The following is a 15683-nucleotide window of genomic DNA, read 5'->3' as shown; positions in this document are numbered from 1 at the left end:
AACTCACTTCACGTCAGTCCACTAATTTAATGATATTGTCTGACTAGAATGGAGCCACATTCAAGTCAGAAAATTTAATCTTCTACTCTGAGCAAAGGAGGAGATTCCACAAATTCCTTTCTAATCACCTTCATTATTAGAACAGCCAACCTTACATTTGAATCTAATTTCACTTTCTCATAAAGCCTCTGTGAGTAGTACTCTTATTAACTTTGGAAAATTATATTCACTATCAAAGCCTGGCCCAAAGCATCCTACTATTCATTCTCCATCACACAGTCTACACCTTCTAGAGACCCAATCATTCTCTCATCCTAACCCTACTTCTCTCATATGTAATATCCTGCCCTATTCCATGAGTCTTTAGGGTAATCTGAGGACTCTTTTACAAATCCCCAACAATAATCCATTAAAATTTTCTCTTATAAGACCAGAGAACCACAATTTATGTCCAGTCACCTCTATGACATCCAAAGGCTGAGCTAACATGTTGTTTCAACTTGACTCCTCACACACAGCACTGTCTCCAAACAGTACAGATTCCCTCCTGTTATATATTCCTCCAAGAAGTCTTCTTACATTTATCTTCAGCATCTCTGATCATGCCTCTCTTTTTCATCTCCTGACTCTGATATATACAGTTTACTTTGCATATTAGAGCTACTGGCATCTAGGATTTGAGTTTTGGAAGGGACCTTCAAAATTACTTTAAGCCAACTCTCATGCTTCCAATAAAGAAACTTAAAGTCCTATAATTGTCCAATAATTTCCCCATGTTCATGCAGTTGGAGAGTAGGAGATACAAGTGAGAATACTTTTTGGTCTGCTGTGTGTAGTTGGTGAGTGGATGGGTGGGTGCGTTGTGGAGAAGGGCAGACTATCACTGATAAAATATGTTCCTGTGTGAATTTAACATCTCTACCTCCTCAAACAGGGGACCTTACACAGTGAAACTCAGGGCTAACTGTCTAATGAAATATTCCTAGAGTTTTCTAGATTCTGTGAAGCCAAAGGAGACCACCTAGTCCACAATCGCCCCAAAGTTCCAGAAAAGAAAATTACCACAATTACCTCCCCAATCCTACTGAATTCAGAGGTGGTTTGAGACTGACAGCATCTAGAGATGCCTGAGAAGATGTGTTCTTCTTTGGTCCTGACTTCATCTGTATGGTGGACGGCTCTGATCATAACTTCTTTCTTGAAGAACTCATGATTGCATACAGTTCCCTCCCTCAGCAGGGAAGATGGATGAAACCTATAATTCTGGATGTGGGACCATCTTTCTCACTGGATCCCTGCACACTCACCCTAGCCAGCTCTGACCAGAACTGAGCTAGTGTGTTATTAAGCCACTTCTTGACCCAAGACTGAGCTCAACTTCTCCCCCAGGGACATTGCTAAAGCCTCCTTTAGAGCAGTGGAGGGAGAATTGTTTACGAGGTGACACCTTGGAGACCTCTGGGTCCCAATGTGGCAATTAAAATCAACTGACGGGCCCCAAGATCTGCCTTGCAGTCCTCAATTCTCTCTATTCCCCTTACTCAAAGCATCTGCCTCAACCAAACAGACCTATGCAATATAATCAGAGCACCATTTTTCACTTGGCTCATGCTACTCCACAGCCTGGAATTCCTCCCACTTCCCCTACTCTGATCCAAATCCTACTCACCCTTCAAGAACCAGACCAGATCCCACATCTCACTTGAAGCCTACCATTTTGGCCACATGGTTCAAATATCTACCTTCCCTGACTTCTCATATACTGCTAATATAGCCTCATTTATGTGTATCATTGATTCAACTAATTAGTAATGTCCTTGATGAGAAATTTGTTCTTTTACATTTCTCTGTCTCTGTCACAATATTTAATGCATTAATATTTCTTCTTTCTTTATACCCTGTTTAAACACATAAAGTATTTTAAAAAGATTTGTTCATTTATCAACTCATTCAAAACTTATATTGAGCTAAAATAGATATAGAAGGGAAATTCCTCAACATAGTAAAGGGCATCTATACAAAACCAACGGCTAACATTATTCTTAGTGGAGAGATGCTGAAAACATTCTCTCTGAGAACAGGAAGAAGACAAGGATACCCTTTATCACCACTCCTATTTAACATTGTGCTGGAAGCCCTAGCTAGAGCAATAAGGCAAGAAAAAGAAATAAAGGGCATTCACATGGGTAACAAAGAAGTAAAACTGACCTTATTTGCAGGTGACATGATACTGGGCATAGAAAACCCAAAGGACTCTGTGAGAAAACTACTGGAACTAATAGAAAGACTCAGCACAGTAGCAAGATATAAGATAAACATACAAAAATCTCAGTTGGATTCCTATACACCAATAAAGAAAACAATGAAAAGGAAATCAGGAAAACAATACCATTCATAATAGCCCCTAAAAAAAAAAAAAAACAAAGCACTTAGGAATAAATCTAACAAGAGATGTAATAGACCTATATAATGGAAACTACAAAACACTACTGCAAGAAAGTAAAAGAGAACTACATAAATGGAAAAAATATACCATGCTCATGGATAAGTGGACTCAGCATTGTGAAAATGTCAATTCTACCCAAAGCAATCTACAAATACAATGTAATCACCATCCAAATACCAACTTTATATGGAATGGGAAGAGGCCCCAGATAAATAAAGTGCTATTGAAGAAGCACAAAGTAGAAGGACTTGCACTACCTGACCTCAGAACCTCCTATACAGCCGCAGTAAACAAAAAAGCCTGATAAAGAACAATTTGTCAATGTATCTGGTACAACAATAGATACATTGACCAATGGAACAGAGTTGAGAGCCCAAATATAAATCCATCCACCTATGGTTACCTGATCATCCACAAGAGCCCAAAATCCATCAAATAGGGAAAATACCGTCTTTTTAATAAATGGTGCTGGCAAAACTGGATGTCCATCAGCAAAAAAATGAAGCAGGACCCACATCTCACACCTTACGCAAAAACTAATTCAAAATGGATCAGAGACGTAAATACAAAACCAAAAACTATAAGGATCATAAAAGGAAAAATAGGATCAACACTAGAGGCCTTAATATACGGCATTAACAGGATACAAACCATAACGAGCAACACACAAACTCTAGAAGATGAGCTAGATAACTGGGATCTTAAGCACTTATGCTCATGAAAAGACTTCACCAAAAGAGTAAAAAGAGAACCTACAGACTGGGAAAAAAGTTTTGGCTATGAAAAAGCTGGCAAAGGTCTAATCTGTCATATCTACAGGAAAGCCCAACACCTCTCCAACAAAAAGACAAATAATCCAATTTAAAAGTGGGCAAAGGATATTAACAGACATTTCACCAAAGAAGACATTCAAGTGGCTAACAGACCCATGAGGAAATGCTCGGGATCACTAGCCATTAGAGAAATGCAAATCAAAGTCACAAGGAGATACAACATTACTAGCATGAATCTAAAACACAGGAAATATTTCTCCAGCTTCTAACCCCCTCTACCTTCTCATCTCCCCTCCAGGCAGGAGATGCCAACATAGTCTCAAGTGTCCATCTGATCCAAGAAGCTTGCTCCTCACCAGCATCCCTCTCCAGCACTTTGTCCAGTCCAACCCCTGTCTGAAGAGTTGGCTTTGGGAATGGTTCCTGTCCTGGGCCAGCAGAAGGTCTGGGGCCATGACCACCGGGGTCCGTCTAGTCTGAGTCAGACCATTAAGTCTGGTCTTTTTACAAGAATTTGGGGTCCACATCCCACTGTTCTCCTGCTCCATCAGGGGTTCTCTGTTGTGTTCCCTGTCAGGGCAGTCATCAGTTGTAGCCAGGCACCATCTAGCTCTTCTGGTCTCAGGCTGATGTAGTCTCTGGTTTATGTGGTCCTTTCTGTCTCTTGGGCTCATAATTACCTTGTGTCCTTGGTGTTCTTCATTCTCCTTTGATTCAGGTGGGTTGAGACCAATTGTACATCTTAAATGGCTGCTTGCTAGCGTTTAAGTCCCCAGATGCCACTCTCCAAAGGTGGATCCAGAATGTGTTCTTAATAGATTTTATTATGCCAATTGACTTAGATGTTCCCTGAAACCATGGTGCCCAAACCCCCACCCCCCACCCCCGCAGTCCCCACTCCCCCTCCCCCCTCCCCCCGCTACACTGTCCTTCAAAGCATTCAGTTTATTCAGGAAACTTCTTTGCTTTTGTTTTAGTCCAGTTGGGCTGACCTCCCCTGTGTTGTGTGGTATCTTTCCCGTCACCTAATTAGTGAATACCCCATCCTACCCTCCCTCTCTCTTCTCGCTCGTAATCATCAAAAAATATTTTCTCCTCTGTTTAAACTATTTCTCAAGTTCTTATAATAGTGGACGTATACAACATTTATCCTTTTGCAACTGACTAGTTTCACTCAGCATAATGCCTTTCAGGTTCCTCCATGTGATGAAATGTTTCACAGGTTCGTCGCTGTTCTTTATAGACGAAAAGAGAGAGTGGAGAGAGGGAGCGGGCTGTCTTATTAGGGGGAGAGCAATTGGGAGTATGTAGCGAGGTGTATATAAGTTTTTGTGTGAGAGACTGACTTGATTTGTAAACTTTCACTTAAATCACAATAAAAATTAAAAAAAACAGGAAATAATGTTGGAGAGGCTGTGGGGAGATTGGAACTCTTTTACACTGCTGGTGGGAATGCAAAGGGGTACAACCATTTTGGAAAATGATATGATGCTTCCTTAAAATCTAGAAATAGAAATACCATATGATCCAGCAATCCCACTCCTAGGAATATATCCTAGAGAAATAAAAGCCATCACACATATAGACATATGTATACTCATGTTCATTGCAGCATTGTTCGCAATAGCAAAAGATGTAAAAAACCTAGATGCCCATCAACAGATGAAGGGATAAACAAACTATGGTACATGCACACAATGGAGTACCATGCAACAATAAAGAACAATAATGAATCAATTGTCTTTTTAAATATGTCTGTAAACTTCTGCTAGGTATTGGTAATTGTCTTAGTTATCTAGCGCTGCTGTAACAGAAATATCACAAGTGGATCACTTTAACAAAGAGAAATTTATTCTCTCACAGCTGAGGTGGCTAGAAGCCTGAATTCAGGTTGCCATCTCCAGGGGAAGGCCTGCTGTCTCTGTCAGCTCTGGGGGAAGGTCATTGTCGTCAATCTTCCATTGGTCTAGGAGCTTCTCCATGCAGTGACACCAGGCCCAAAGGATGTGCTCCCCTCCTGGTTCTTCATTCTTAGTGGCATGAGACCTCCCTCCTCTCTGCTCCATTCTCTTTTTATATCTCAAAAGAGATTGACTCAAGATATAGCCTGATCTTGTACATTGAGTCCTGACTTATTAACATAACTACCTCTAATCCTGCCTATCAGGGGACAGCCCCAGCTAGGAAAGACCCTCACGGTGCGACCAGGCAGATAATCCGAAGAACTGACACGTAGCCCTTTCCAGATTCGTACGTTTATTCAAGGAAACTTACTGACAAGGGCAGCAGCTGCTCTCTCCAGTGGCAGCAGGCTGGAGTGTTTTCCATGCTGAGCCAAAGAGGCAGAGAAATTTAAAGGGGAACAAAACCAAAAGATGCATGCAGCAGTTTTTCTAAGACCCAAGAGTTAAGCATAATCAAACTCAAGCGAGGGCGGCTTCCCAGGCCAGTTCTCATCGGCTTGGAGCCAGTGAGGCCGCTTCCAGGACCATAGCCAAGGCCCTGCCTTGACCATAGTGCAGCCATGATGAAACCTTGTCTCCCTACAGTACCTCATCAACATTATAGAGGTAGGATGCACAACACATAGGAAAATCACATAAGATGACAAAGTGGTAGACAGTCACTAAATACTGGGAGTTATGGCCTAGCCAATTCGCCACACATTTTTAGGTGATACAGTTCAATCCACAGCAGTAATCATGAATGCCACAAATTAATGCAAATTAGTGAGAAGTGTAATATAAACTTTTCACATATATTCTTATCTACACTGTTCTCCTATTTCCAGTGACTGATTTAACTCCTCATGATTGTAGCTCACTTCTTAAAAAAAAAAAAAACCCTTGCCATCAAGTTGATTTTGACTTACAGTGATCCTGTAGGACAGAGGATTGCCCCATAGGGTTTCCAAGGAGTGGCTGGTGAATTCAAACTTCCAACATTTTGGTTAGCAGCTGAGGTCTTAACCACTGTGCCATCAGGGCTTCTTAATAGGTAGTCTCAAACTGACAATGAGGTTACATGAAACAAAATATGTAGGCTCCAGAAGCTTATTTTGGTTACGGGGCAGTCAAGATTCGCTGTATCTAACCCTGCTCACTGTGCCAACTGTGCAAACCAATTCAGAGAGGCTATGATCACCCACTTTTGACACCAAATTGTGTGGTGGATAACAAAGCCCACTCCACATGCCAGCTACATCCTGTAGAAATCTCAGCCTTCCTTTCCTCATCAGTCCAGACCCCAGCTGCTCCATGAAGCCCTTCTCGCTCTCATTCCCATTCACCCAGGGCTACATCAGCAGCTACTGGCCCCTTTTCTTTTTCTTAGCTCCAATAATCCATTGAAACAACTCACAGATTCCAGGAAAACAGCTATCTTTAATCTAACAGAAGAAAGGATACAAACATATAAGGAGGGATCTTGGCACAGAGTTTCCATGTCTCCAGGGGACATACATACCCTCTTGAGAGCAGACATTTGCTCTCTCCATCCAGGAAACTCCACTGGGCCTCCATCTTCCAAGGCCTTTGTTGGCCTCACTACATGGCCATAATATATTATATTATGCCTCTTGAGGTTTAATCATCATAGGGCCCACAGGTGTTCCTTTTTGGTCTGGTCAGCTCCCACTCATCAATCTCAGATGTGTACCTGCTCTCAGGAACCAGAACCAAAGGCCAAATTGTTTACTGCAGGGAATTCCATGCCTCAAGTTACTTATTAAATTTTTGCATTGTGTTATCTGAAGTCCATTAGCAACTCCTTTGCTATCTAGGACTCAAAGTGAGTTCCAGTCTTGCTGTTTATGTATCAGCAGTTGTAATTATAAGGTTTCATTTGGAACATTAGAGAAATGTGAAATCTTCTCCCTTGATCTGAGTGATCAAAATTCTCTTTATGCTGCTTTTATGGGAGTGAATTCATAGCTCATTGAAACACAGTAGCTCTAGATATATATGGTTGGCAGTTTTTCCACGATCTTAGCTCTCTACCCTGGCTGACAGCCTATTGCCTGAATTTCCAACCATGAAACTTGCATATGGAGGACTAGGTCAGATTTTACAGAAACTCCTGGGCCTTCATCTCCATTTGATTCATTGAACATACTTTTCTCCAAGCTCTGGAACTATGACCAGTGGAGTATTCAGCACTAGTGCTCCATAGAATAGGCAAGCCCAGTACACTCCCTGCTCCCACCCCTCACTCCATCCTTATCATTGGAACTATGACAACTGAGGATTTGAGGGAAAAGTGCCCTGCAGCACTATCTTCAGATTCTCCTTCAGGCTACAACGTCAGTGACCAACAAAGAAAATATCAGTTTTCCTAATGCCCTGATTTTCAGCATTGTCCCAAGCCATCCTGCCCAGACACAATTTGTACAGACCACTATATGGGCTTATAATTTATTTTCTCCTGTTTTTCAAATATTAAACACTTTAATGCAAGAGAGACAACAATAATAAAAGTCATTAACATCTTTTGGTATCAATGAGATTTTCTATTACAAAGCAAATAAGTGTTTGAATTTGAAAAAGCCGAAAATATAGGAAAACTCAGAAAAAATTAACATTGTCCAAAATTGAAACTAAAGCAAATATTGCTTTCTTGTACATATATATTTACAGTATATATATATACATATATGCAGTGTTCTTTTATGCATATATAAACCTATCTATAATACATAACTCTGTGTTATCGTTTATTGGCATTAATAACTTGAAGTTTTTAGTTAAATATATCTTAAGAGTATTTTTTCTCATCAATAAATATTCTGCCATCAGATAAATTTTAATGGCTACTTTATGTTCTACTTTATAGACAAAACCATTTTCTGTTTTATCCAAAGTCCCAATTACAAGCACTTAATTTGTTTACAAATAAAACTGTAATAAACATCTTAGTTCATTCATATTTTTCTACATTTTTTAATGTTTCATTTAAAAAAGAATTGCAATATATTGGAATTCCTGAATCACACATTTGTGCTTTTAAGAGTTTTGATACAAAACATGTTATCCTCAAAAAGTTGCATCCACTTGTATTTCAACCAACAGAATGGATACCATAGAATTTAGTATTCTGAATTTGTCTCAGTGAAGAAAGTAGCATGTAACAAAAAAAAAAAAAAAAGAACCCAACACTGTATGGCTTTATGATACTCATTTAAGTATCAAAAACTGGGTAGGAGGTGATTCCAGGGTTTCTCACCAAGAATACAGAATCTTTCCATCTGTCTGTGCCATCATGATTAGCTGACACAATGGTTGGCTCCTCTAAGAGACAATATCAAGTATCACTTCCAGACACACTCTCCAGAAGAGAAAGAAGGCATATCTTTTCTGCAGTAAGGAAGACTTTCCCTAAGAGTGTCAGTGGACTTACCCTCACAGATGGTAGGAAACTCACCTACCTGCAAATATCTGCAAAGTTAATAAGACAAGCATCATTGTTGTCACTACAAACCACAAGAATGCAAATACAGGCAGTCCCCAGATTAGGAGCATCCAACTTAACATACAACATGTAGTTAAGAACCACTGTTGTAAAGTTGGAAACCCTGGTGATATAGTGGTTAAGTGCTACAGCTGCTAACCAAAAGGTCAGCAGTTTGAATCCACCAGATGCTCCTTGGAAACTCTATGGGGCAGTTGTACTCTGCCCTATAGGGTCGCTATGAGTTGGAATCAACTCAACGGCAATGGGTTGGGTTGTTACCATAAAGCCGATTATACCAAAAATTCTAGGTACACACAATGCTTCATAATAACAAACAGGTGCTACTTTATTATTATTATTACTGTATTATTATATTAAAAATGTTTTAGTGTATCTGAAAGTTTTTCTTTCATTTTTTATGCATAGAAATGTACACTGCATACTATATACTAAGGCAAACATTTGATTAACTGACATTAGATACAAACTGTACCTAACCGATTTTCATACAAATTTGACTTAAAGACAGATTTAAGAACAGAACTCATTTGTAATCTGGGATCTACCTATATCATGGAAAAGAAGTTGACACATTCAAAATAGGCTTTGATTCATCGTGGAATCTCACAAAGTCATCATTCAACAATTTCTTTAGATTCCAACACTCTTTTAAGAACTATGACTCAGACACACTATTGGTGGGACTGAAATTTGCTACACTCTCTGTGCCCATGTTCTTCTCAGTTGACACCTACCACATCAAAAACCAAAAATCTTAGTACAAGAATTGATGAAACACCAAAAAGTATGAGGAACTAACATTAAAATAAAAATATCATCATCAATGGGATCACAGACTATCTAAACAAATGTACATATATACAATTAAATAAACACCAAACAAAAAAAGAAAGAAAAAAGTAATGTAGGAAGAGTGTAGAGGAAATGGGGATGGAGATGGAGTTGTTCATACTACACAGATGTGTGGCAGAGCCCCTGAAATAAACTTCGAACAAACTCTTTGAAAGGCTCCTCCTAACCATACAAATCCTTTCTTAAATGAAATAAGCTGGGTTTTCTTTTCTTAAGCAATATTCTAGACTGATATGAGGTATTTACACTATTGACAACTTTAATATACACAGAAATGCTGGTATATCTGGCCATTTATTGACCCAATATGTCTATTACCTGGCACTTTGAATTTACCAACAAAGTGACACTTTATGCTCATGTTGACTGTAACATACAGGGAAGAGCAGAGGTCCAAGATCGTTGGCCAAATGACTCTCCAGAGTCAGGAAGTATCAGAGAGGCAATCTTTGATGTTAACAAGATTTACAAGACTGCAGGACTTCCAGAACTGTGTTCAATTAAGACCATAATTTCCCTATAGGAACTATCATTATAAATTATTCACATCCACTTTCTTGCATAGATCCCATTCCCCACAACTGGAAAGCAGCATCCTCAACTCTAACTAGAATCAATATTTGTCCATGAGGCCACTAATTTTATTGGATTTATGTCCTTACATATTAAAAAAAAAAAAAAAACCCATTGCCGCTGAGTCGATGCCAACTCATAGTGACCCTATAGGACAGAGTAGAACTGCCCCATAGGGTTTCCAAGAAGTGCCTGGTGGATTCAAACTTCCGACATTTTGGTTAGCAGCCAGACTCTTAACCACTACGCCACCAGGGTTTCCCCTTACATATTAAAAAAAAAATTTTCCTGCAGGCTCAGACTGAACCGTAAAATTAATATTATTATTTTAGCTGTTTATTCACTAAGCACTTAAGAGACAGATTTTTATACCTAAAGAACAGTGGAAAAGGGTGACATTTACAGCCAAAACAAAGACAAAACCCATTGCCATAGAGTCAATTCCGACTCATAGCAACCCTATAGGACAGCGTAGAAGTGCCCCATATGGTTTCCAAGGAGCAGATGGTAAATTCGAACTCCCGACCTTTTGGTTAGCAGTATTAATGCCTGCATGACCAGGGCTCTGAAACCTCTGGTGAATCCTAGTTTTACAATGTTTCAGTATGCTCTCTTCCATTATCTCCATGAGTTTTGAATTTATCCCATGTCCTTCTGGGCGTTTTCTTCCTAAATAATGGTGAAAGCCACAAAGGAAGTTCCTTGTCTTTTCTGTTTAGTACACAATCTCTTGTATAGGGTCTTTGTTGCCCCCCTGAACTTGGGAGTGGCATCAGGCAAGCACATACCCTACAGGAATTTAAATATGTAAACTCATAAGAATTCCCTATGCATAGTAAAATTGAATTTTGCATATATTTTTTATTACATACCATCTGTAAATATATATACTATGAATTTATATTTCATGCAATTTTTAAGTGTTTACATTTTTAAAATAAGTGTATTATTTGGGGGTGGTTTAAGGAATTTGAAAAATTATTTTAAATATTTACCTACAATTGTCTTTAAACCCTAATGCTTGTGTGAGAAGTGACTTCAGTCTGTGAGTTGGACTCCCAGCTTCAAATACTGTTCAGTTCTGAGAAATAAACTTAATCTTTCTCAACTATCATTTTACACAGGGTTGAGACTGTGGGAAAGTTGAGTCAACATGACACTAAAAACTGAATTGCAACCAATCTAATAAATTCAGTAAACAAATGGGCTAAATACTATCCATGAGACTGAATTTATTGATGCATTGACTCAGTGTCTGTTTTGTTAGTTGCTGTCGAGTCAGTTCTGATTCATGGAGACCCCGTGTGTACAGGGTAGAACAGCTCCACAGGGTTTTCAAGGCTGTGAATTTTCAGAAGCAGATCTCCAGGCCTATCTTCCGAGGCACTTGTGCGTAGGTTCCAAATGCCAACCTTTTAGCCAATAGTCGAGTGCTTAACTGTTCGTGCCACCCAGGGACTCCTCAGTGACTGTAGAGACTCAAACACATTTAGTTCTTCTTCCCTTGGCAATGATAATGCACCCTTTAAACAATTCCCCACAGCTGTGTTTTCCTCATGGACTTGCCCCAATTCTGCCTCCTCAGCTCTATGCCCACCTCACAACCTCTGTGGGGAGTTGCCTGTTGCTCTAAGCTCTCACACCAGCCTCTCCTTTTCAGCTCAGCATTTTTAATAAGGCTTCAGTAATATTTTTTTTTTCAGTAATATTACTGGGCAAAACTTTCCCAAACAGCTAATTCTCATTTGTCCTGTGCATAGCTCCTTTAGAGCAGGGATCATATTAGGTTTGCCCTTATATTTCCAGTCTGTTTGCATATCTGAATTATGACGTGTTCAATAAAATTACTGTCTTATTTAATCTGTGGCACCAGTCCTTAACACACTTTAAACACTCATCCTTGATTAAATGAAAGAATGAATGAACATAAGAACTTCAATATTGTTCTTTATATTAGTGACACACTTGCACACCTTTTCCTGCTCCAGTGAATGCTCTTTACCCCAACCGCCACACATATGTGCAAGTCCTAAAGACCTATTTAAACATGAAGTAAAGTATTTCATGCTGCAGGGCATCTTCCTTGATGGGACAGTTCTGGTGGTGTAGTGGTTAAGCGCTACAGCTGCTAACCAAAAGGTCAGCAGTTCGAATCCACTAGGGGCTCCTCAGAAACCCTATGGGACAGCTCTACTCTGTCCTACAAGGTTGCTATCAGTCTGAACTGACTCAATGGCAACTGGTTTGGTTTTTTGGTTCGGGGGCAGTTCTACTCTGTCATATGTCGCTATGAGTCAAAATAGACTCAATAGCACCTAACAAAAAAGGTCCAAGACATGGTATTGTATTATCTCTGATTATTTTACCCTTTTTTCTTTTGTGAAGTGTCAGTTCAAATCTTGCTTTATTTAGACTGATATCCATATTATCCATCTTCATATATAAGCCACTTTAGAGAATTTTTCATATCTTTCATGTCTTCTTTCCCTCAGAATATCCAGAATGACTTAGAAGACTATGGCTCCAATAATCTCACAAGGAAGTGAACAAATACTGCAAAATATCCAGATTACAGATTTTGATGGGAGCAAAAGTGTGAATGAATGTCTGTATTATACAATTTATTCTAAGACTACAATCGCCAGTATTGATGACAATAATTCTACATTTAGCTTGTAGTTGGTGCTGCCTTCATTTATTTTCCAATCAGTTTGGGCTGAAATTGTCAAAGAAAACTATCCTTCCTACCATAAATCCACCATCCAAATTATTTCTATGACCCAAATTCCAGGAATCATAATTTCTTAAACTAAGTCCTTCCAGATCACTTTTCTCATTGCCCTCTTTACATCTTTGTTCCTCAGGGTATAGATTAGTGGATTCATGGTGGGGGCAACAATGGTATAAACAAGAGCCAGGATCTTTCCCTGATTCTGAGAGTAGTTATTCTTAGGCTGAAGATACATGAACATGACGGTTCCATAGAACAGCAAGACCACCATTAAATGGGAGGCACATGTCCCAAAGGCCTTCTGTCGTCCTTCAGCAGAGGGAATCCTCACCACAGTCCCAGCAATGCAGGCATAGGAGGTGAGGATAATGTAGACTGGAATGACAGTAATAAGCAGGCGTGCAATTAACATTTTTGATTCAGTTGGACCAGTGTCCACACAAGACAGATTGACGATGACCAAGACCTCACAGAAGAAATGGTCCACATGGTGGTGGCCACACAGAGGCAAAATGATGGCCAGTGATGACTGAAAAAGAGAATTGGCAAACCCAGAGAGCCAGGAAGTGGCCGCCAGAAGGTGGCAAATGCGTTGGTGCATGACTGTAGCATAGCGCAAGGGCCAGATGACAGCAACATAGCGGTCAACAGCCATGACAGCAAGAAGCACACATTCTATGGAGCCAAGAGCCAAGGCCACTGAATATTGAACTATGCAACCTACATAGCTGATCGTCTTATGACCACTCCAGATGTTCACCAGCATCTGAGGGACAATGCAGGTGGTGAAAGAGATGTCCAAAAATGATAGGTTTCGGAGGAAGAAATACATGGGGGTGTGGAGTTGGCTGTCCAGGATGGAGACCAAGATGATAGCCATGTTGCCCGCCAGTGTCATCGTGTAGAAACCAGTGACAAACAGAGAAATGATGAACTCAGCCTTTGGATATTCTGAGAAGCCTACTAAAATGAAGTCTTCCCATGAGCTGTCATTTATTTCCATCGTCTGTTTATTTCATGTCACTTGAAATAGAATCAAGTGTTATCTATATATTACCAAAAAAAAAAAAAAAAGTTGGTCAATTTTTATATAAAGTCACTATCATTTCATAGGCTTTTCAAACAAATCCAAACAATAGGAACTCAAATTTTCTGGTTTATAAAATGATTTAAATATAAATCCTATATCACAAATAATGTAAAAATGAAATGGAAGTAATTTAAAAATACTTTTATAAAAACAAAATATGTATACTTTATAAATATAATACAAAATATATTCTATTTCTGGTGCTTCTGCTGGTTGTACTATCTAATTAATTAGCTAGGCACCATATCTACATCGTTTCTATTTCACTAGTGGCAACAATCATTATTTCCCCTAGTGGCCCACTTGCAAAATTTTTTATTCCTGTTCCCACAACGTTATGCTCTGCAGGTTGAGAAGTCTTAGTTCCAAAGACGCGAATGTTTACACCAGGAGACACAACACTGATTCTATCAAACTGGAAGTTAAGAAAGCCACCCAGGTACTTTGGGCTCCTTATACCTCTGGATCAACAGGCAAAGAAAGGAGTTAACATACTGACTGGCGTGACTGGTCCTGATTATCAGACGGGAATCAGACTGATATTACATAATGGAGGTAAAGAAGAGTACATATGGAATGCAGGAGATCCCTGAGGGCGTCTCTTAGTACTACCACTCCCTGTGATTAAAGTCAGTGAAAACTAAAGCAACCCAATTCCAACATGACTACTAATGGCCCAGACCTGTCAGGAGTGAAGGCTTGGGTCACCCACCAGGCAAAAAACTGCGACCAGCTGAGCTGCTTGCTGAGGGCAAAGGGAATACAGAATGGGTGATGGAAGAAGGTAATTCTAAATACCAGCTACAACCCTGTGACCAGTTGCAGAAATGAGGACTGTAATTTTTATGATTTTGTTTTGTTATGTGTATATATAGATATGTATACATACTAAATACCTTTATTTTCTTCCCTCCTTTATCCCATTACTCATTATAAAATATAACATGTAAACAGGGCTAGTGTGTTTTCGGTTATACACGCATTGTCATATCATGTTAAGCACAAGTATGACTGTATAATTGCCTTTATTTAGAGATTACATATGGTTTAAGGAGATGTGTATAGGTGTCAAGGTGACAAGGGGTGGACTATAATGGTTAATATTATGTGTCTACTTTGCTAGGCTATGATTCTCAGTAGTTTGGTGGACATTACGTAATAACCTTCCATTTTGTGATCTGATATGAGCAGTCAATCAGTTGAAAGAGGTGTTAACTTGGGGGCTTGGCCTGCATCCATGACATAAATGGATATTCTGGCAAAGCTGTCTCTCTCAATCTTTTATTCGTCTTGTCATACTCTGACCTTCAGTTCTTAGGATATAAGAAGCCTTCAGCCTGAGGCCCAACCTACAGATTTTGGATTAACCAGCTCCTGCAACCCCATGAGCCAGCAGCCAGGTTATGAGTGGAGTCACATATATATGGTCAACTGATTTTTTTACAAATGTGCTAGCTAAGTTCATCCAATGGGGAAAGAGAATCTCTGTAATAAATGTTGTCAGGAAAACTGGATTTCTGCCTGCAGAAAAACAAAGAAGGATTCATGTCTCACACCATTTACCAAAAAAAAAAAAAAAAATTTGAAATAGATTAAGGACCTAAATGTAAAAACCAAAACCATAAAATTCTTGGAAGAAAATTCAGAGGCAATTCTGTCAGGCTTATCTTTTACCAATGGATTATCTAATATGGTAACAATACTACAAACAGAAAAAGACAAAACAGAAAAATGTGACCTCACAAAAAT

At 39.3% G+C, this 15683-nt stretch overlaps 1 protein-coding gene across 1 annotated transcript; it reads right to left on the bottom strand.

The window, feature by feature from the left end:
• Nucleotides 1-12917: 12917 nt before the first annotated feature.
• On the bottom strand, nt 12918-13847 carry LOC100677607 (putative olfactory receptor 2W6). The gene has a single exon (XM_023553013.1). The coding sequence runs from the start codon at nt 13845-13847 to the stop codon at nt 12918-12920; it is 930 nt and encodes a 309-aa protein (XP_023408781.1).
• Between the last annotated feature and the right edge of the window lie 1836 nt (nt 13848-15683).

Source organism: Loxodonta africana, chromosome 2, assembly GCF_030014295.1.
Source record: "Loxodonta africana isolate mLoxAfr1 chromosome 2, mLoxAfr1.hap2, whole genome shotgun sequence".
In the NCBI taxonomy this organism is placed as follows: Eukaryota; Metazoa; Chordata; class Mammalia; order Proboscidea; family Elephantidae; genus Loxodonta; species Loxodonta africana.
This window is presented reverse-complemented; position numbering and strand designations above follow the sequence as displayed.